General features: G+C 44.2%; 1 protein-coding gene across 1 annotated transcript in view; it reads right to left on the reverse strand.

Annotated features, from left to right (window-relative positions):
• The window catches only part of dnah9 (dynein, axonemal, heavy chain 9), a 209,517-nt gene that overhangs the window by 146,295 nt on the left and 39,258 nt on the right, over positions 1–23,964 (reverse strand). The window contains exons 24-32 of the mRNA XM_049562910.1: positions 22,469–22,624; positions 20,416–20,548; positions 18,772–19,049; positions 18,310–18,440; positions 18,068–18,194; positions 17,412–17,564; positions 16,804–16,929; positions 12,063–12,302; positions 11,670–11,830 (exon numbers count right to left, since the gene is read on the reverse strand). Coding sequence (XP_049418867.1) covers positions 11,670–11,830; positions 12,063–12,302; positions 16,804–16,929; positions 17,412–17,564; positions 18,068–18,194; positions 18,310–18,440; positions 18,772–19,049; positions 20,416–20,548; positions 22,469–22,624 — 1,505 coding nt within the window. The remainder of the gene's footprint in view (positions 1–11,669; positions 11,831–12,062; positions 12,303–16,803; positions 16,930–17,411; positions 17,565–18,067; positions 18,195–18,309; positions 18,441–18,771; positions 19,050–20,415; positions 20,549–22,468; positions 22,625–23,964) is intronic.

Below are 23,964 nucleotides of genomic sequence, written 5' to 3' on the forward strand. Positions count from 1 at the left end.
GCAAGTACTGCTTCAAATAAGTATCAATGAAATGAACTGCAAAATCTGTAAACAAAAACTATGCAGATGGTTCCACAAGTGGCTCAATCAGACAATCAAAGCATGAGGTGGCATTCAACAGGAGAAGATCAGCATAACAAAGAACACTGAAACAAACATGCTTAAGTGGCTGCATACAAAGGATTTTTCCCCTGCTGCTGCAGTATGAAAATATGCTGGAATAACATTGGATCAATTGTGTCTGATTGGCATTGTGGTTTTTCCACCTCAGAAACAGTGTATTTCCACTAGGAATTATTGCTCTACTACAATACCACCACATAATCTACTATGTATGAGAAAAAACAACAATCGATGATTAATCAGATTATTAGATGACTAGATAATTAATCAGTGACTAATTATCTACAGTTCTGTGTTAAGATCAGATTTTTTTATGGTCAGGAATGCCATTTTTTTAAAGAGAAAGATTCCCAGAAAGGAGTCATATTAAAATTGCAGGAAAACATTCATTAGAAACTGGCTCCAGCAACATCAAGCTGCCACTTTAAATGATCCTGACTGACTTTTAATAAAGGCATCCTAGAAAAAGGTTGAATTTCTTCAGCAGCATTACGAAAACTGCACACAGCCGTTAACAGAGCAAACTACAAATTCTCAGTTGACACAGTCTTATAACCAGCACTGACAATGTCTTGGTGTCAGCTCAGCCGTCATCGTACATAACCTCATTATATGATAATATAATCTGCTCCTGTGCTTTGATTATCACGCAGGCTGATTAGCGACACCAGTGATTGCTTCTCCTGCAGAACCTGTCAGGACTAACAAACAGGTCTGCCCATCTCGTATCAATAAAAAGCAGCAGCATCATGGGCGTGAACTGATGGAGACAATCAGGACTTTATTGATCAGGGCAATAAACACAATGCTTTGCCTTGAACATCAATACAGCAATGATTTTAATGAGCTGCTGGTTAATAGATGATGTATGGAAGGGGAAAATATTGGAAAGCATAACGAGAGACAGACGCTCAGAGAAGACAAATGATCCCATCTGTATACAGTGTATCATCCGGATACCAGCGCCAACAGGCTTTATGGCTCTCCCCTGAAATATGGCCAAAAATCTCACAATCGCTCGTCTAGGAGGCTGGATAAGGATGTCCTGCATGGAATAACTAAAGCCAGATAGAAGACGAGGGTGTGAAGCTAAACTGGGCAGCTGTGACAGGGTGACTTGTTTTATTACAGTGTTTTTAAAAGAAACAGCTATATATCAGTCTGTCTGTCTGACTCATTCTTCCTCCATTCCTCTCTCTGCTGGTGTGTGTGTGTGTGTGTGTGTGTGTGTGAGCTGGGTAAAATATTCCTGACATTTTGCATAATGGTGTAGCTTTGGAGATCCTGCAGTAAGTATTGAGCGAATGCTAACATTGTGCCGATAACATTCCTGCTGTTATAGATTAGTGCGAGTGATTCCTTTAGCCTAATTATGCTGCTGCAGAAGGTGAACAGACCATACTGACTATAGTCAGCTTGTGGTAAACAAGCACATACAGGCCTGTGTTCATTATAAATATCTTCACAGCAGCTGCACATGTATGGCTTGACATTGTGTCATTGTTATATTCCATCCATCCCTCCATCCCTCCCTCTCTCCCTCATTTTATATATATACATATATATACATATATATATACATATATATATATATATGTATGTGTGTGTGTGTGTGTGTGTGTGTGTGTGCGTGTATAATGCTCTGGATTGAGATCTGGTGACTGTGGAGGCCATTGGAGTACAGTTTATTCATTGTCATGTCATCCAGCTGGAGATGATTTGAGCTTTGTGACCTGGCACATTATCTTGCTGAAAGTAGCCATCAGAAGATGGGTACACTGTGGTCATAAAGGAATGGACACGGTAAGCAACAATACTCAGGTAGGCTGTGGCATTTAAACAATGCTTAGTTGGTACTAAGGGGCCCAGAGTGTGCCAAGAAAATCTCCCCCACACCATTATAACCACTACTAGCCTGAACCGTTGATACAAGTCAGGACCATCTGAATGTCGCAGCAGAAATCGAGACCCATCAGACCAGGCAATGTTTTTCCTATCCTCTGTTGTCCAATTTTGGTGAGCCCTTGCAAATTGTAGCCTAAGTTTCTTCTTCTTGGCTGACAGGAGTGGCAACCAGTGTCAATGTCTGGGCATCATCCTGAGTCGATGGATAGTGTCCTGGGAGATCTCCTTCCAGACCTGGATCAGGACATCAGTGAGCTCCTGGACAGTCTATGGTGGTACTTGGCAGTGTCAGATGCACTGATATAAAACGTTCCATAGGTGCTCAATTGGATTTAGGTCAGGGGAACAAGAGGGACAGTTATAGCATCAATGCCTTCGTCATCCAGGAACTGCCTGCACACTCTGGCCACATGAGGCCAGGCATTGTCCTGCACCAGGAGGACCCCAGGGCCCACTGCACCAGCATAAGGTCTGACAGTCGCTCTGAGGATTTTATCCTGGTACCTAACAGCAGTCAGGGTACCGTTGGCTATGACATGGAGGTCTCCTGGTATCTCCTCCATGCTCTTGAGACTGTGCTGGGAGACACAGCAACGGCACGTGGGATGTGCCATCCTGGAGGAGCTGGACTACCTGTGCAACTTGATTGGACTGCAGGTACCACCTCATGCTACCCGTCGTGACAAGGACACTAGCAAAATTACAAAAATTAAGCCAATATATCTCAGATACAGCGGCTGCCATCTTGTGCTGGTGACGTCATTTGGAGTCGGAGGGTGTTTCTCAAAGTCAAGGAGGGATCCTCAAATGGCCGAATTTCAAGGATGCTACATCACCAAACTCCACCGAAGGACTGTTCCAACGCAAGGATCCTTCCAAATTCCCTCTTTCAGGGAAATTCCAAGGATGCATGTGTGTATCCTCAGCGGGTATAAAATCACCACAATGCTTTGCACACAATTTGCTGGAGGTGAAAACGGGGCCTCTTCAATGAAACGTGCGCTAGCGGAGCTCGGTAGGATTTAGATATACATGTCATTTATTTGGATTAATATCTCCGGGAGTTTTCATCATACAAACGTGGAAAAAAAATATTGATAGAAACCTCAGAATTTACACTTTCCAATGTGTCCACTGCCGCACAATGAGATTTTAAAATTAACGTGATTTAGATAAAACATTATTTTTAAATTAATCATTTACAGCAGAGATGGAGCACTAAGTGTCTTTTAACTTTGAAAAACACCCAGAGTCTGTGCAGTAGCATCTCCATGGTATTGAGTTCATGCCATCTGACCAATCACCTGCAGCACCACTGATCACGAGCACACTGACGGGCACACACAACTGTCAATCATGATGTTATACCACATCTTTATAGCGTCAAATAACTCATAGAAACCAAACTCATTAGAAAAATTTACACTTGAACATACAGTGTGATAACAACTACCTAAAATAACACAAACTTGAGACTGCCTGCACACGGCTCTCAACATGGAAGTGGCTGACAAAGCTGCTAGCAGCTTACGATGCCAAGAGTGCAAACAGTGCTAATAAAGGCTAGAGTACTAACAGGGCAACCGAAGGACGGGCGCTATGCTTCCGCAACAACGTTATCGATGGAAACAACTGTATGAGTTCAATGCGAATTGGCAGTGATTAGCTAGCCAGTGGAACACAAACAGGCACTCACATGCACATGAGGCCAGATCATTTATCTGCTCAGGATGCCATTACTCCACTATTTGCTGTTGTATTATTGCTCTGGATGTCACATTCAACCTTCTTTAACTTTAGGTTATTTACATAACCCTGGTTCTCTGAGTAATATGAGTGAGATGTCTCACTATGGGATGCACGCCTCACTGCAGACCTCAGAAGCATTAATCTCATTACGCCAATCCTGATTGGCTGGTGAACGTGTTCGTCCGCACCAGGTAGTGCCGCCTACCTTAAATAGCTGCTACGGACGACACAGTCTCATTCAAGATAAGCACCTCTTCTCACTCGCCCAAGCAAGAAGGGTTGTCTGGTGAGACTTCTCACTCATATTACTCAGAGAACCAGGGTTATGTAAATAACCTAAAGTTCTCTTTCATAATATTCGTTTCGATGTCTTACTATGGGATGTGGTAGCTCCCATATTGCCAGACAAACTTATCTAGCGTCCACCAACCCACAGGGAGAGCCGCTCTGTTCCAGCTAGGACTCTAGGACCGCACGTGCTACACACGGGGCAGAGACGTCCAGCATATAAAAATGGACAAAAGTGAGAGGCGAAGACCAACTCGCCACAGCGCAAATATCCTGAACAGAAACTCCCCTGAATAAGGCCCAGGATGCGGCCAAGCCACGAGTAGAGTGCGCTCGCAGACCCGCCGGCAGCTGCAGACCCTGACTCGTATAAGCCAAGCAATCACCTCCACCACCCAGTGGGAGAGGCGTTGCTTAGTAACAGGTTTTCCCTTATGAGGATTAGCCCAGGAGACAAACAGCTGATCACTCCTCCTGAAACCCCCAGTCTTATCCATGTAAGTGCGCATCGCACGAACCGGACATAGTGCACGCGACCGCCGCTCTCCAGGCGGGGCAGCGAAAGCCACAAGGTCAATAGGGGAACATGAACCAACCACCTTGGGCACAAAGGTCGGGTTTAGCTTCAGAGTCATCCTTACGTCACCCGGTGCAAACTGAGCGCATGCGGGATGCACCAAAAGCGCATGGATGTCGCTAACCCGTTTAGCCGAAGCCAGAGCCAGTAACAACGCTGTCTTGAAGGACAGGTGTTTCAGGTCCGCTTTCTCCAGTGGTTAAAATGGGGGGGGCTTCAGCCCCTCCAGAGGGAGGGAGGGAGGGAGACAGGGAGAAGCCTGCGCGCTCCCTTCATAAAACAGCAAACCAGCAGGTGTTGGCTCGCTGTTCGTCCCCCAAACCCTACATGACAGGCGGCAATGGCTGCCAAATTTAATTGTGGAAAAGGCTTTTCGCTTGTCAATCTGGTCCTGCAAGAATGACAATATCACTCCCACCAGACACTGAAAAGAAATGTGTCCCTCTTTGTGACACCATTGGCACCACGTTCCCTCCACTGGTTCTACCCCCCACAGAGTGGGGGGTAGAACCAGTTGGGGGAACGTGTAAAGAAGCCCGTGCGGCCAGGGAACGTAACCCCTCTGACGATTGATATATGCCACTGTCGTCATATTGTCCGTCCTCATCAAGACATGGTGACCAACGAGAGACAGGAGGAAGTGTTTTAGGGAAGGAAACACCGCTGTGAGCTCCAGAAAATTTATGTGAGACCGTTGGAGACCAGCGCTCCAACATCCTCACACAGACCGGCCCTCGTGTATTCCGCCCCAGTCCGACATGCTTGCGTCTGTAGTGACCACTTTCCTGGACAGGACACAACCCATGGGCCTCCCCTGGGTCAGAACGCAGCGCTCTGACGCACTCCACTGTGACCGGCACTCTCCGTGCGCAATGACACACAGGGTCCAGCCTGAGGGAAGACACCCAGTACTGGAATTCCCTCATGTGGAGGCGGCCAAGATGGACTACGAGAATGACAGACGCCATCAGCCCGAGTAATCGAAGACATAATCTGAATTGAACAGATCTGCGTAGACGAAAAAGCGTGAGGCACGCCCTGAAGGTCTTTACTCTCTCCGCTGAGAGGCGAGCTGTGAAAGACACCGAGTCCAGCAACAATCCCAGAAAGATTACACTCTGTGCCGGAGATAGCATGCTCTTTTCCACATTTATCACGAAACCCAAGTCGGATAAGTGCCGATTGCGCTAACAGCAGCCAATCGTCCAGGTACGTGGCCAGGTGGATGCCCTGCCACCTCAGTAGGACTATCGACTACAGAGACAAGCCGAAGGGGAGTACGCGGTACTCGTAACATACCCCGTGGAAAGCGAATCTTTCTGTGAGGAGGATAAATTGGAATGTGGAAATACGCATCTTTCAGATCGATGGATGTGAACCAATCGTCTTGTCGTACTAGACACAACAGGGATGCATGAATGAGCATCCTGAATTTGTATTTCCTGAGATATCTGTTCAGAGCCCGTAGATCCAGGATAGGGCGAATACCCCCCCTCCCCCCCAGTGGTCTGGTGGTCTCCGTTACGACAGCAGGCTACGGGATGGCCAGTCGGTCTGCAGCGCGTCTACACACGTCGAGCATGTCCGAGCTGGGGAGAGAAGATGCTGGTGTGCTGCTCTCATCTCCGTCCCGAAAGGGGGTGGAGGTCCCGGGCTGCGCAGCCCGGGCTGGGGTGATGAAGATGTCGTCGTCCTCTTCATCCTCTGATATGAGGATATCCGAGGCCTCATCTTCATCTTCTCCATAGCCCAATTCCAGGACATCCTCCTCTGGCGGGAGAACGGGAACCAGGTCCAGCTGTGAGCCCCAGCTGACACTAGCTGCTGGTATCACCTCCGCGGTGGCCTCCATCTCCTCTCCACTTTGAACCAGGTGTTCGCCAGTTGGAAGGTAGGGGTCACATGCAGACAAGCCGTCTGCGGAGACTTTTGACAGTGAACACAGCGCAGTGTTGACATGAGCTGGGAACATCGATAGCTAGCCGGGCATGTTCCAGCCCTGAGCAGCTCGAGCAGACCTGGTGTGTGTCTTTGTTCGAAATCTTATTTCCACAGCGACAGGAGCCGAGTAAAGATTACCACGCCATGGAGGGCGAGGAAAACACCAAATCCGATCTGGTGTGATCGAAAAAGAAGCAAATCCAAGCTAACGTTAGATAGCGCCCGGCGACAAGAGAACATCTATTTAGATGAGTTTTATGTTTTTAATTCAAACAATGACATGATTTGAGTTAGTTTTCATAAACTGGCTTCATGTGTGTCAAATAACTGATTTAAAAATACCACTGTTGGTTTATAAAGCACTGAATGGTTTAAGGCCATAATACATCTCTGTTCTGCTACAGTATATTATGAATTGCCCAGACCTCCCAGATCATCTGGGAGATGTTTACTTACTGTTCCAAAGCTCAGTTCTTGTAAATGACGGCTCAAAATGTTTCTGCCTTTAAGTGAAATTTGGAGCTACCGTAAATTACCAAATAATAGCCGGGTTTCAAATAACCGCAGGGTCCCCTTTAAACGCCGGGTGCAGGTGTATATTTTGATAAATAACCGTCGGTTCCAAATAAACGCCAGGTCTAATTTAGGCTATTTATTTTTTAAAACAAAGAAGAAGACATTGACCACTGACACTGCACGTTTTTCTTCTTCGCGCTTTTTTCAGGAAGGCTATTGTGCTTGCTTTCTGTCAATATCACATCAATGATCGCCATGGTTCTGGTGCAGCAAAAAAAATTAAAAAGTACGACGTGAAATTCAAACTTTCTGTCATAAAATATGCAGAGGAAAACTCGGGAGAAGCCGCCCCTAAAAAATAAAACTGAGCTTCAGCGTCTGTCCGAGGAGGACAGCAAAAGGGCCAGGCTGCCTGGTGGAGGTAGGAAGAAAGCTTCCGAGGAGCTTGAGATAAACATGCGGGAATGGGTTATTGGCAAACGGGCACGCCACGGGAGAGTGTCCCATAAAATTATCCGGGCGATGGCGAAACAAATGTACGCCACCATGACTGACGGCAGAGATGAGGAGTTTGCCGCCAGTGCTGGATGGCTAAATCGTTTCCTCCGCTGCAACAACTTCACTTGCAGAAGACATACAACTATGGCCCAAAAGGATGCCAGAGAATTCACCGAGAAGCTGGTGAAGTTTGTGACATTTTCATCCCAGATGATTGAAACAAAGAAGATACCGGACAGAGACATCATGGCTATGGATGAAACTGCGGTGTGGTTTGACATGGTTGGGTCAACTACTGTGGAGACACGCGGGGCCCGCAGTGTCCCTTTGAAAACTACAGGCCACGAGAAGAGCCACTTGACTGTTGTTCTGGCAGCAAAAGCGGACGGGACCAAACTGAAACCTTTTGTGGTTTTCAAAGGAGGTGTCAGGGAAGTCAAGGCGATGCAAAGTATTGGTGGAGTGGTGATAGCATCCTCTAAAAACGGCTGGATGAATGATGACCTCACTGCAGATTGGCTGCAGAAAGTTGTGGGGAAATTCAACTTTGGTTCTCGTCTCCTCATCTGGGATTCCTACCGATGCCACATCAGCCAGGCCACTAAAGAGGAACTCAAGTGGGGCTACAAGATAACTATGGCTGTGATACTGGGAGGATGTACAAAATACATCCAGGCAGCTGACGTTGTTTGGAATCAGCCGTTCAAAGCCAGTCTGCACGAGTCATATGACAGCTGGATGGCCGGTGACGCGGACAAAACCTACACCGCTGGAGGAAACATGAGAGCCCCAGCTCGCCGCCTACTTGTCGCCTGGGTGCTTAAAGCTTGGGAGGAGTTGGACACGGAGGTGGTGAAAAAAATCCTTCAAGGTGATTGTGTGTGTGAGTTTCTCTGTTTGTAAATGAAAGAGAGAGAGTCTGTTTGTGTGTGTGTGTGGGCGAGAGAGAGAGAGAGTCTGTTTGTGTGTGTGAGAAAGAGTAACAGTATATGTATGTGTGTATATATATATATATATATATATATATTATAACAGTAAATGTTTTAATTATTTTAATATATGTTTTTGGAATACTGTCCTTTATGGTGTGTGGCCTGACAGTGGCAAGTAATGGCAGTGATGACCATTTGATCCACTGCTTCAAAGAAGCAGAGCCATGTGCTGCAGGGAGAGAGACGTTGGCTCAGGCCAGACAAGGAGAGCAGGAGGATGATGGAGAAGCTGAGCAGCAGGAGGACAATGAGGGTGAAGAGTTTGAAAACGAACTGGTAGTTGAGGATGATGATGAGGAGGAGAAGGAGGAGGAGGAGGAGGAGGAGGTGGATGCTGATGAGGAGGATGAGTGAGAGGATGGACATGGACTTGGTCTTACAACAGGCTGTTGAACTAGTTTTCTTGTTGTCTTACTCAGGTTGCCTTCTTTCATGTTTCTTTTAAATTCATGTACCAGTACATGTTATTTTTTCTGTGTGTTTCAGAAAACAAGTTGCTGATATAGCTACAGACAGGATCTGGCCATTGTTGTTCAGTATTTGGCCTTATATTGTCTACCTTCCTGAAAGTGTTGTGAGAGTGTTGTGCTGACAAAAGAAGAAAAAAGTTTAACTACAGTACTGTAATCTTACTCTTAAAACATGTAAAAGTTAAAGTCATTCTGGTTTAATTAACAGAATTTGAATAAATTACCATATTTTCCCAGTTTTTCTGAGCAAGATTTTTGTGAGGAAGGAATTAAACGCCTGTCCCAAATTGCCGCCTGGTCCCAAATAAACGCCTGGTCTGTTAAGTGATTGAAACAAATAAACGCCCCGGCTATTATTTGTTAATTTACGGTATTTATTTAGATACATCATTTATTCTCCTTATCTGTTCTACTCAATTTTTGCTTATTTTTGTCTTTGAATTTACTTTATTCTATTCAAATCATCTTTATGTCTTTTTATACAGCCTCATGTTTCTTTTTGTGTCCCATTTAATGCCTTTTTATCTCTGATGCAAAGCACTCTGAAAATCCATGAACTTGCTTTGCCTTGAGGTAAGTGAGAGATGTTTTGGGTGAGCTGGCCCAACAAGCATTGTGTCAAACTAAAAACAAGCCTTTTCTTCGCAGTGACTGTGATGTTTGGTGACGTCAGGTTTTCACTTGACAGCATCTTCTCTGGCCGGCTCTGTTGCAAAGAAAGTTGTGTAACAATATCATGAAGCAAACATGCTTTTAGCTGTTCTCTCAAGTCGTGGATTAAAGGATTTGACACCCAACCCCCTGGTCCATGGTCCATTGTTGAAATGAAAGCCAGTGGCAAACTGTGTGAGTCGCAGCGAGCCACAGCGAGGCCATGCACCATATGGTGAAGTCTTGCTACACGGCCGCTGATCCGCCATCAAAGCCCATTGTTTCTGCTTTGTTCAGGCTTCAAAGGGAATACTGGTCAGTCTGGAAAACCGCACAGTCAAATGCTGCAGTGTGCAGCTGGGGGGGGTGGGGGGGGGGGGGTGGCAGGTATTCATCTCTGTGTAGTTAAAACTTTATCAGGAATCCTGCAGAAACATGTGCATGTGAACAAACAAGCTGTTGGCAAAGTGCCTGAGCGGAGTTGTTCTAAAAGGTTCCACTTGTGGTGGGTGTACATAATGATTCAAATGAAGATCCTCAGAATGCGTCAGATGGTTATTATTAGACAAGAAGCCTGTATCATCTTGTCAGTTTTTCAATTAAAGGAAAAAAGACCAATTTTCATCAACACAGATGGATTTCTGAAAATGTACTTATAATGGATTTTGAGTGGGCTTCATGCAAACTGGCATATTTGATAAACCTGTACAGGACGTAATGCTAGATATTCTTGCTGTTTCACTTTTTTATTTTTCACTTAACCCTTTCCCCAAACAGCTGTCCAAATGTAGCAACTGTATCTAAGCACAGCAGGCCTTTCAGATTCTGGATCACTCTACATGCTGAAGATGCGTGCATGGGCTGTACATAGACAGACTCAGAATTAGATGGGTTTGGAGATTCTTGCATCTCGAGAACTTAAACACAAGAGTAACAGTGTGATGAATGCATTAATCTGTGTTTATGTGCGCCAACATAAGCTGCAAATGTTAGCATGTCTGGCTAACTAGTTCACTAATCAAACCCAGCTTTACTTCCAAGGCCAAGGAACATTAGCTAACATTTTACCTTGTAAAAACCATTAATCAAACACAGCAGACACACTCAGCAGCATTTTCTCCCTGTGTGGAAGTCAGTCCAGGATGCTACTACTACATATCAGAGTTAAGTTTAGCATTAACACTTGTTTTCTAGAGTCAGTTAGTCCTCACTCTCTCTTGTAACATTAAAAGTGAAACAGGTGACATTGGACGAGAGGCAGGGTACACCTTGGACAGGTCACCAGACTATCGCAGGGCTGACACATAGGGACAGACAACCATTCACAATCACTTTCACACCTACGGCCAATTTAGAGTCACCAATTATCCTGCATGTCTTTGGACTGTGGGAGGAAGGTGGAGTACCTGCAGAAAACCCATGCTGACTCGGGGAGAACATACAATAAAACCAAATTTGTAAGCTAAGGAGATTCAGACTTTTCATTTTTACCATCTTACTTATAACACCAGAACTACAACAATGCTGTGTCTTTCTTTATCTGTCCTTTTTGCCTGGGATGCGTAGCTTTAGCCTCAGTCTTTTAGCACAATACGTAGCCATCAAATGCATATTTAAGACCATACTTACATTACCATACATACAGGCATCTCATTTCAAAACCAGTCAGCTGAAAACATTGAAAAGTCTCATGTTTTCCACCTATTCATGGTACTACGCTTTGCTTAGTTAGCTAGCTATTCTAAAAAAAATCTGCCAGTGACAGTTGTCATTTATAGCATTGCTAGTTAGAAATGAGAGGCATGCTTAAGTCAACTTTTGTCTGTCTGTATCAAGGTCCCACTGTTTCAATAGATACTATGAACTGAAATAGCTTCACCTCCCATTCAGTTGACAAGCAATCATGCCATTTGTTGCATTTTGGTCTGAACAAAGACACGAGGAATGACACCTCCATACCTGTCCGTCAGAGGAGTGATGACTAATCGTGGCGTGTTGCCCAGGTATTCGTAGGAGTAGAGAAACTGAGCATCGCAAATGTTGGCAAAACAATGCCTCTCCTTTTCATCCCATCGGTGTCTCAGCTGGGACAGCCACACAAAGGCCTGAGAGTTCTCCACCTTAAAAAAAGACAGAGTTGAATAGAGCGTGCCAAGGCTTGAAATAAAGCCAGAAATAATCTGAGCTTTCCCACCCTCTAATTATGGTAATGACATGCCTTGCTTGAATATCTTGAGTGCATTACTCACTGGTAATAGCCTCTCAAAAAATACAGCAGCAATCATGGTGTCTGCATACGAATTCATACAGGACAGGTTCTCGGTCACATTTCTCCACCATGCCGCTCCTCACCTTCTGAGCGATCATCTTGGCCACCACGTCTCTTGCATGGACGTCAATGGTGCAGATCGTCATGACCTTCTGTCGATCGCCAGGTGTAAGCTGCCCAATCAGCATGGAGATGAGGGTATTAAGCTGGGACACCTGTTTCCTGTAGTACTCTTTCATGGCGTTGTCATAGCCCTCCTCAAGACGGGCAAACGCCATGCCGACATCAGAAGTCCACCAGATTTGTGTGCAGGTCAGTGCCACCTAAGAGGCAAACAAAGAATAAACACAACATTCAGACAGGACCCTCCTCCCTACACTGCTTGTACATACACCGCAAACTAGCGTTACCGTTGTAGGAATATTACATTTGTTGCATGGAGGAGCCAAAGCTATAGCAAGCTAACCGAGCGAACTGCCGGCCCCAGGCCCCCAGGAAGTGTGTGAAGCTTTGAGGCCAATTTCTGTAGTGGCTAAACAATGGAATTACATCTGTCACATGATATCATGTTCCCCAAAAAGACTTTTCCCCTATACTTACATGGCAAATGAGACGTCTGTCAATCAGTGGATACGTTTTTTTGAGCGTCACAACCCCCGCTAAATGGTTAATTTCAATATCAGAACTTGATCTATATGGTCCAACCACATTTGGAAAAGGTAGAAGAGCCACATGACTAAATCATTTTAACCCCAGTCAAGTTAGCAGAGTGCTAAACCGGAAGTAGCTGGCTAGCCTAGCAGAAGTCTCTAGTGCACTATGGGTGCTCTATGGGCCACACAGTGCAGAGGCATTGCCAATCATACTGATATTTTTATCCAGGACAGTTGAACTTTTTTGTCTTCATGCGCCACCACTAAGCAGCTTTCATAGGAATTAACGGGACCCCACCTCCAATGCTGCATCCACTTCTCTTTATACATCAGTAGCCGGATAAATACGCAGCCACACACTTCTAGTGGGTCATAAATGATGATTAAGAGGGATTACTTCAAGTCGATGCTTTTTTTTTGCTGTTGTTTTTGTTTTGTTTTAGGCAAATCCTGCGAGTTACTTGTACCCAAAAATGTATGTACTACGCCAGCAAAGACATATGCAACTTAAGGGCATACATATGTATCCAAGTGTTTCATGCATAATACAGACAACCCTGTGCCTGTGCAACCCAGAGTTTTCTCCTTACATCTAATGGGGAAAAGTTGGATTGAGATGCAAAGTTTACATTCATCATCCATGGCTGTTTCTGCTGACCAGTGTAGAAAGCCAGCTTCAAGGAACACTAGATGGGCTAAGCAGGTGTCATGTGGTGTGGCCACTAATGAAATTTAAAAATAATTGCTGTTAGGCTAATCTTGTTTTTCCTCCTCCTTCCAAAAGTTGAAATTCATTTTCTTAGTTGGGAGGGAGTTGTCCCTCTCACTTTTTAGAACTCTGGTCCCCTCCTCTTTGATTTCCTCTCTAAACTCTCTTACTGTCCAGCTGTCATGATCCACATGAGAGAAGCTCTGACTTGATTAAAAACATATCATGCATTTACAGCAATAAACTTTATTTGGGCCAGTGTCACAAACTGGCTCAAGGAATGTGACAGAGGGAAATGTGAAAGACAGTGGGAGTCCACACAAGGTCATACCTTAAACAAACATCATATTAAACTGAAGTTAACAATGAAGCAACGGAACACTGAAGAAATGCATTGTTCCATCCACCACACACAACACAGGAGGTGTGTCGTGTGTGGTGGAAGGGCTAATGTCAACTGAAAGGAGGGAGACAGAGGCCAAATCCCAATGTCCCCCCCTAAGCCCCGAACCCTGACGTCACTTGGTAATGAGTGTATGAGTGTGCGAAGTTGCCAAGGCCTCCAAATGGTATAGACAGGAATGGGACAGCACTTTGCCACATATCACTTAACCCTGACGACAGCAAAAGGTTCCATACAATTGTGGGTTTGGGACATTATTTTACTTTTTTTGACTTTTGCTCACTGTTTGTGAACAAAATAGTGATGCTGGATCACATCTGATGGAAGCACATTTGGAAATCATAATAACGCAACTACACACAGTTCTGGCTATGAATCACCAGTGAGCTATATATTTATACTTAGATGTAAACTTCTTTTTACTTGGTTGCTCTTTCCCTGTTAGTTTACTGTTTATCTTAACACCTTTGGCCTTCCCTGGTAACCCCGTCTTTTAACATCACAGCACTATGAGCTGTGGGTTATTCCCTAAAGCAAAGTCTGCAGCAATGCGGACTTATGAAAAGTGTGTATAAAGAGGCTTGTTTGAGTTGAGCTAGGCCTGTACAGATTCAATCAATGCTGAACGCTGCGCAATGCATGCCAGTTTGTGTCTGACTTCATCCCGACTTGCTCTGACATCATGCACAAGTGGACAACCGTATTCTCACCAGATCAAAGCGGCTGCAGTTTTTGGAGCCAGTTGCAGTTGCAGCTCTCTACCGACTGCAAGACCCAGGGCACGATGGGAAAGGCTTGGCTCTCACTTGATCTAACAGCTGATTGGTTTAGATGTTGACTCAGCAACATGACGTTTTAGATAAACTTTTCATTTTTGTTGAATCAGAGATTTTTATTTCTGTCTGATTTGAGGGTTCATTCTGTTAACAGAATACATGTTGTGTGGCTGATGGTCTTGTTTAGTAAGGAGACTAATTACCTTCATATCACAGATCAGAAACTATACATAGTTTATTGTTTATTGTTATTGGACTGTTATAATCACTGAAGTATTTAGCAACACAAAGACTTGTGGTAAGTGATATGTACAGATTCCTTAAATAACATCTGTATAGATGTGAAGCCCAGACTATATATGACAGATCTTCAGTGAAAGCTGTTGTCTGTTTCTTTCCTGTGTTTGACTATTAATATTTTCAATTTATCTATGTAGTTTGAGGGGACAGGTCTGCTCTGTAAGTTATGTAAAATGCAAGCTGAACCATGAGCAGAAACAACAGATCATTTGTACAGTATTTTAATAGGCTACTCTGTCATAATTACAACAACTGCAGACTGTGAACAAATTGATATATGGGCCTGATTAAATTTTAGTAAATTGGGATTAGATCTAACAAGATGTGTGTGTTTCTGTGACTTCCTTTTACAGACTGAAGGCTGCTGGAAGCTGTCAGACTTGACCATGGGTTTTGTCACCACCCCCTGCCTCGCCCCGTTCATTTTTCAGGCAAGGTGCAGTTCATCTCGAACGAGCCTAAAGGCTCACAAAGTCTGCGAGAGAGCCCTCATGCACTCGAAGATTTGACAGTGGGACAGCTCTAAGCCCTCTGGGACTTAATGGGAATGTGCCTCAAAGTCTGAGAGTCCGTGAGTGTGTACATTGGGATCGGGCCAGAGTGGCCTAAAGGCTAAGGTGAGCCTAATCAGCTGATGACCCTCCAGTGTCGGCCAACTAACTGCTGTGGTTGGCCAGGAAAGCCTATAAGACAGTGGGAAGCGACTCACACCAGTGAATGCTTTATAATTTTTTTTGCCCCAAGTTTTGCCTCTCAGGTTTCCCTAAGCCTCTGATTGTTTTGAGGGTTTTTCTCATTTGTCTATTTTGTGCCTCTTCGTCTCCTCTCTTCTCCGTCCTCTGCCTGCGATCCAGATATCGATCTCAACGCGTCATCTTGAAGGATGTCTCAATTCCTGAAATGCATCTCAAGGAGAGGAGGCTGCAAGAGGAGTTATGAGTGAGGATGCACAGGTGTATCCTCTTTTTAGAAATGGTGACGTATAATAGAGGGAGACAGCACTAGAATATACAAACCATGGCAAAATGAATTAAAAGTAAATATATAAGTTGTTTTGAACACTGTTATGCTCATCTGACAGAGATCATAAAATACAGCTGTAGGCTATAACATTAACAATGGAGAGATGATGCAGCTGTGCCACACAGCATATTTACTCAACAGTGCTTTACAATGATGACTCTGAGGCCATCAATAGAGTGTAAAATCCCTACAGAGTGCAACTAAAATTCTCTTTGTTTTGTTAATACACTGAATTGTGCCATTTACAAGCTCTCCTTCACTCTTCTGGAGGGCGGTACCAGGAGCACACTGCGTAATGAGCTGCTGCTGCTTTAGTAAATAGGAGTAAATCTGGCCGTCAGCTGCAAAGTTCTTACACTGATGATTTATAACTTACTTCAGTAACAAGTTGTTAATCTACAGTCAATGAAAAAACTTTGCTGAATTACTAACAGATTGACCTTCATCCTCTGTTGGTCACATTGTTACCTGGAGAGTGATTCAGCACCTATTGTGTTTTATTTTTTTTTTTTTACCTGTACTTTTATAAAGTTAACACTATTGATCCTGAAGTTGATTTCATCACTTCTCTAAAGTCCTGAACTGCTGTTCGTTCAGCAGGGTGACACACCAGAGTCAGTGATGTTTTACCATTTAGAGCATCAAATACTTTCTTTGAGACAATCCTTGGCATTTCCAGGTAGGGACAAGTGTTCCATTATCATAGACATACACCTACATTTGTTCTCACTTCCTACCCCTCTCTTTCTCACTGTTCAAAATACTCAACAGGATCTGGCTGCAAACTGTGTATGTAAAGCATTAGTGAGTGTGTGCACTGGACTGCAATATCTCTGAGAGGCAAAGACATGATTATGGTACTAATCCATCAGATGTTGGATAAAGTGACTAACGGGTAAAAATCCCCAAAGTGAGTGTCGTCAGCTGAATCTATACATACACCCCACTGAGCCTGTTTACCTGAGCAGGATAGTCAAACAGCCACTGCTCTCTGGGTTTGTCCTCATAGGCTGTCACCGCCTCAGTCATCTCATGTCGGACCGTGGAGCGCATGCTGTCCAGGACCCGGTTTAGCCACAACTCCACCTTCCGCAAAACACACAAAATCCAAAGGCAGGCCCATGAATACACATGTTGAAAAATGTTGCAATGTGTGTCACATGAGCACCGACGGGCTCTCTTATCAGTGGACCCTAATGAGGTCATTAATAAGCATTAGAGTGGAAGTGGAGTCAGGCAAATACTATGGGATGTAATGGAAAATTAATGGATTTATAGGCTTTGATATGCAAAACCCCAGGGGCAACGACAGACTCAATTCCATTTGCCTCCTATATTGTGAATTGTGATATCTATATTTGATATATATTTTCTTTCATTATAGAAAAGGGCAGGTGAGTGAATTTCCTCATCTATTAGAGTCATCCACAGCTGTAGTGTCACTGTCAGCAGTAAGTCTAATGAAGATAATATGAATGAATAAACATCTTAAGCATTTAGCTCAACCTACAAAACTTATGGTACTACAATTTTAGAGACATGAATCAATGATTATGGGTGTACTTTACCTGTCCAGTACAATCACAAGGCTCATTAAAGGGGACATATTCATCCTCCTTGCTGTACATGCCCAGACCAGTCTTAGAAGGATTCCCCTCTCCATCTGCTTCAAACTGCATCTTAGCCATGTTGTCAAACAGCTTAGACAGATGCTTCTGGACCTGAGCAAACAAACAGACACATTCAGCTCAGGCTCAATTCACACTCAGCTCATGGTCTGACTGGTATTTTCTTTGCCGCCGCACAAATAAAAAACGCTTCATTACTGTTTTTCAGAATCATTTAGAGAAGGGCAGGACCCATGTTCTGCAGCATGCCTGCTAACTTCCTCTTTAGAGAGATTTAGTGGCAAGTTGTGCTTAACAGTGATTTATTTCTCCACGGTGGAAATGCATAAGACAATGTCCTGATGATGGAGGTTGGAGTAGGCTGCAAAACTATGAGCGACATTGCCCCTGTGTGGACACTACGGGTACTAAAAAGTCAACAGCACACAGCAAAAGAACTACATGGTGCTGTGGAACATGGTTTAAGAAAACTATTACAAAGCAACTTTAGAAGGTGCAATGCATGGCGCAATATGTTATTTTTCTGAATTTGAAGTAAGCAGCAGACTGAAGCATAACATTCATTGTTACCCTTAAAGCAAAATGAGAGGAGCTACCTGGTTTGGGTTAGTCCCGTTCGACAGGATGTCCAGCAGATCAGCTGAAGAGATAAAGTAAAATCTTGGGAAGGCCAGACGCTTGGTGTCCAGATATTCTGCCAGAGCTTTTTCACATAGAGAAAGCCTGTACAAAAAATTAAAGAGTCAGTCAGTCTGCATCCATGTGTAAGAAGAATAAACCAAGAGTACACAAGTTCTCCTGATAACAGATTTAAGGAGTAGAAACAGAGAACTCTCACCTGCTTTGGATGTCCTCCAGTTTACCAAACAGCCCTGGTTTATTTGTGGCCTCCACTACATTGGGCGTTTGATGCACTGCGTTCGCCAGCTCTTTGAAATCAGCATCAATCCCCTCGAAGCGCCTGGAGTCCTGCAGGGGATTTCACGAGGGAGCCCGGCCAAGAAATGTAGGTTCCCAAAAGAGAGAGAGGGAGAATCAGGGTTTAATAGCAAACATCTGGGTTTAAGCACAACCTAAATGATGTGGGAGCAATTAAAAAGTTGTGTAATCTCAGCTCTTAAATGAGGAGTACGAGCCAATTAATGCATTCCTAATTAACAGCTACAGGAGTCTTGCTATCTAGGTTCACATGGCAATGACAAGGGCGCAGGTCGAGGCCTGCGTGCATGTCAGCTTGTCAGTGATGTATACCTATAGAGCTGTAATTAACTGTGTGCATGTATGTGGTTCAGTGTGGGACCTCAGGCAGCTGTGAGCGAATATCCTCGGAGCCAATGAAGATGCTTTCCAGGTGGGTCCATGTTCGCTGCACCTCGAACCAGATGGAGATGACAGAGTCAGCCACGGACAGCTTGCTCTGCCATGATGACACTTCATCCAGGAAGTAGGCGATGTACTTGGATGACATGAGGTTCTGCAGCTGCACTTGGTTGTCCTCCAGAGTCTCGATCAGTTCTTCGTCTGTACGCAGCAGAGGCACCTGGGTCCGGTGGTGGGGCTCATACTGGAACTGCATGCCTGGATGGGATCAATTCACTCAAAAGGTCACAAAGTCTGGATGGCAGGATGAAAAACTCTCAGGTTGGAGGAGTGCAACCGCAACAAATTGGGCCCTATTTAGATGGTCTAAAATGCGAAGCGCCAGGAGTGCAACGCATGGGCATGTCCCAGTCACTTGCTAGTTAGACAGCGCATTTTTAGACTGTGCGCCATGGCGGAGAGTCTAAAAGGGTTGGACTTACTCTGTAAATTAGTCATGGGTGTGTTTTGGGCGTATCATTCAATAAGCCAATCAGAGTGTCACCTCTCATTCCCTTTAAAAGAGGCGCGATTGGAGCGCATGGCAGAGAGCTAGTTTGATGGCGGACCTACCAACTGAAAAGAGTGAGCGTTTTACAGCTGAGGAGACGGATCTCCTCGTGCGGGAGGTGAAGGCCTGTCAGAACCAGATCTACAGGGGACAACAGACAGGCACCCAAGCTCCCCGAGGTAAAGCAGGCGTGGGATCACTAATACAAGAAAGATCTTACTAAATATCTGTGGAATATTATTCAAACCTGTTTTCATCATATAAAAGAGCACAGCTGTCAGGTCTGCGGCGGAGCTCCCCAAGGTGCTGATCCTGCAGCTAGGACCTGTTCAGCGTTTTGTCCCCCACCCATGTTTGTTAATTGTTTTCACATGTTTCCTAGAGCTGTGTTCTGCCTCTTATTTGCATGTGTGTCCTCTCTACACTCAGATAACAACAACATAATATAATATAATGTAGCCTAGTATAGCATGTTAAAATAAATGCAATGTGTGGGCTTTGGTTTTCAATCAAAAAAATGATTGATTGGTCAGATAATTTCACAGTTTCATTTGTCATTATTACAAATTATGATGATCATTATTACTGCGATGAGATCATTCTGAATAATGACTGACCATTAAGACGTGTTTCTGATAAATATTTTAATGTGCACAATAATAACCTTTCACATTGTAATCATATTTTTATTTGTTATCTTTTGCATATGTGTGGCTGCTCCGTGTGTGTCTGAGCAGAGTGAACGTGCGTTGTGCCTAGAGACGCATATTGCTAACTTGTTTAACAGCGAAATACTGCGCCTTTAGACCAGGTTTTTGTTGGTCACTGGCGCATTTGCTTTTTACGTCATCGAACTAGCAACGCGCCATGACTGCACCTGACCACTCCTCATTTTTAGACCAACACACCCAGAGAAGCGCAAGTTCATTTGCTAGTTAGACGACGAGGGAGCAGGGTGTGAAAATGACAACTGCGCCTGCATCTAAATAGCAATGACACTTGCGACATGGATTATGCGTCCCTCCGCCGTCCGCTTTAGACCATCTAAATAGGGCCCATTGTCCCTTGCTGTACCTGTCCATGTGGAGTTAAGCTCAGAGAGGACTTTCTCCATTCCCATCTCTTTAACAGCCTTGTCCACGATCCCTCTCACCTCCTCTTCAAAGCAGTGCAGGTTCAGCTGCAGCAGGTCGGCAAGAGTGGTCTCCTGCTCAGAGAATACCACAAAGGTACTTTACCCACACTTTATCTGTGCTGCACAATATAATATGATAATATCAGTAGCATATTACTGGTGAGCGTGGGCTGATTGCTGGTTTCGTTTTAACAAGGACACACAGTGTGATTAATGTGAAGCAGTAGAAACCTGCCATTATAATCAAACTGCAGAGGAGTCACACCTGCAGTTTTCTGTCCAATTTGCAATTTAAGTGCTTCTGCAAATTCTGACATGTGTCACCTGAAGGCAATGACAGTTACTACAGCAGTAACACTCATTGCCTGCAGGTGGCAGTAGTAAGTGTTAACTTTTCTATCCACAGCAGGAGCCTCACACTATGAGCAGAGCAGAACGCTTGTCAAACATAGGACAGCAGATATTACCGAGGCTGTAATAAACATAATATCCAATACACTGAGGTTGAAACCAGTGTTTCAACTGATAAACTCGTGCTGTTTGTCTAATTGTAGTCACTGGATGTAACTTCAGTTGTATGAGTACAAGAACTGCAGGGAGAGCAAGAGGAAGTGAGACTGTGCCTGGATGGAGTCTAACTCACTGTGAAAGATATGTGACCAGATTTTTCAGTTTAGAAAAATGTAATGCAGTAACGATTAGGGCTCACCGTTAATAGTTGACCAAATTTTAAATAAAATATAGGCCTATTTTAATTAAGGTTCCTTAGTACGGTTTTGTATTTCTTTGTAATTCAGCACAGTGTTAAAGTTGACTGGGAAAATTCCTCGTCGGGGGCAGCCCTGGTAACAATACACACCTTTCATGGCGTACATCTGCCAATGCGCATTTAACCCAGACTGAACCATTCATATGAGTCAGCTAGAGAATTCAGTCTGCAATGTAGTTCATACAGTACATCCCGCTCCCTTTTGGATGCACTCAAGAAAAGGTCTAAGGGGCTGTGCACATGCCACGTCTTTAACCGCCTGGAAAACACGAGGACGGGGGCTGGGTGCTACTTCTGTGGCTTTTTTGAGCCAGCTTTCAAAAGCGCAGCAGCAATTCGCATCTGAGGTTGCTAAGCAACCTTAACAAGCACCATATTATAGCCTATTTACCTGAAATCCTGAGTGCAGAGCTGACTGTCTCCCAGGTGCTCTTAATAAGTGTTTGGGCATACCATCCATGGGACAGATGAAAAGCTCTGAGTAGCCCTAAATCATCAACTTTTCCATATTTATCAAAGTTTGATTTTTACAGAAGAAGGGAAAGATATCTGTTGGCTGTGATTGGTTGTTCCCCATCACTTGACATGTGATGCGCTCTGCTGCGTTCAAAAAGTTGAACGCGGTTTATCTCAGAGTGCAGCCGTCGCACCCTGAAAAATAGGTGCTGGGAACGCGTGCACGCTGCAACAGCATTGCTCTGGCGTTTGAACGCGCCTGGTGCATGTCTACATTGAAAACAATGAATTTAAGGGCACAAAAAATGCAGTATGTGTACGGCCCCTAAAAGTGCAGTTACTGAGTTTAGTGTTGGAGTTGTTGGAGTTTGCGTTGTTCTAAATTTTGACATTTTTACTGCAGATGTACAGTATACTGGTTCAAAATATTGGTCTCCTTGATTACTAATAATCTGGGGGAAAAAAACAAAAAACAAAACAAAAAAAAAAAACATATTGGTCGACCCCTACAAACAGTACACAATCCTCGTCTAATCTGTCCTCTGCAGAGAAAACAAGCTCAGTAACGACTCAGACAGAGCTGGAGCAGAAATTATGAAAATAATTGGAGAAAACTGCCCTGTGTGTATCCAAGGCCTTAAATGATCAGCACATTGTTAACACCGCTGCTCATTTTAGATTAAAAAAACAGAAATTGTAGCAAGTATACAGCTCATTAGTATAGAACTATATCCACAGTATGTCCATCTTTAGAATTAACTGGAAACCTGGTCCATGGTGAAGCGGACTCCAGTAGCAGCCATCAGCTGATGCCAGTGTCGGGCTCGTATGGCTGGGTTCTGGAGCTCTGCCACAGCCCGGAGGGAGATGAGGAGGTTCTTTACCCTACCGTCCAAACCTGTGAAGGCCTCCCACGCTCGAACCTAATCAAACACAAAGGCCAGGAATCACTACAAGGGCTTTTGACAGAGACTAGGGAGCTTGAAGCTGCATTTCAGGATTTATTTATTCTGTTGATGTTGACATTAATGCATTTACACACATTTGGTCATTTCCTGTCTTGCTTAAGGGACTATGGCTCCCAGCTGCAGTAGAGAGTAAAGATGATGGAAAATCATGGCTCTCCTTACCCTTACAAACTCTTTGCTTTTGAGCAAGGCACTTGACTCCCAACTGAGTGTCAGCTAAGCCCTGACCTGCTTGTTTACTGTTGCTACACCTGACAAGCTTTATTCTTGCGCAGCACAAATGCCAATTACAATGATAATGGATAGATTTACTACTCAAATATTAATAATCATTTTGGATCAAGGGGTCCTTGATTTCAGACAGATATTTACAAAGCTTCTAATTTCTAGCTAGTAGGCTTGGGCAGTATCTATTTTTTCATACCTACATACCTTCCTGAAATTTTACCAGGGTGTACGATATATGACTGTATTGTGCAGCCCTGGTTTAACCATTAATTCATAGAGTTAGATGTAAAAAATATTCTGTTATTCCATGAGCTCACTCTCTCTATGCTATTGCAGTGGTTACGTTCGGTAACGTTATTTCTGCCTCCCAAAAATTGCTGTTCAAGTGTCTGTCAGCTCAGCTCCCCGTCCCACCAGTAGAGACTGGAGACTAATCTCTGGTGGCGCATGATGTGTGCTACATGCAATGAGTTTAATACAGAAAGGGGCATCTGCATTTTTGACATTTTACATGTGATACTGCCCAAGCCTAATAGCCAGCAAACATCAACACTGATGGCTAAAGTAGCAACTGTTGCTGACAGAGTATCAGTTGTAGCTATCTAACTATTTACGCTAATGTTAGCACCAGCTGTCTCCAGCTGAAAGGATAATGCTTTCAGTTTTTGTTTGAAAATCTTTAAAGGGGTCTTAAATGTGCACTTGATGGCCTCATACATGACGCCATGCTAAAAGACCAATGCCAAGTCCACACTGGACAAGGAAGCGCCCTGTGTCAGCTGTCGTGTGTGCAGTCGCCTGGCACTGGGCAGCAAGTGCTTCTGCTCCTCTGCTCTTTTTTAATTACATGTAGGGCTCTCTCTCTCTGTCTGCGTGTGTGTGTGTGTGTGTGTGTGTGTGTGTGTGTGTGTGTGTGTGTGTGTCTGCTCATCTCTTTTGCTCTCTTTTTGACACTGACAAATATGTGGAATAAGTAAGCATGGGATGCATATTTTATCATTTATCATAATCAGATCTGTGTCAGTGCAAGTTTTCTTTGTGTTCTCCAGCTTCCTCCCACTGTCCAA

This window comes from Epinephelus fuscoguttatus, linkage group LG20, assembly GCF_011397635.1.
Source record: "Epinephelus fuscoguttatus linkage group LG20, E.fuscoguttatus.final_Chr_v1".
Classification (NCBI taxonomy): domain Eukaryota; kingdom Metazoa; phylum Chordata; class Actinopteri; order Perciformes; family Serranidae; genus Epinephelus; species Epinephelus fuscoguttatus.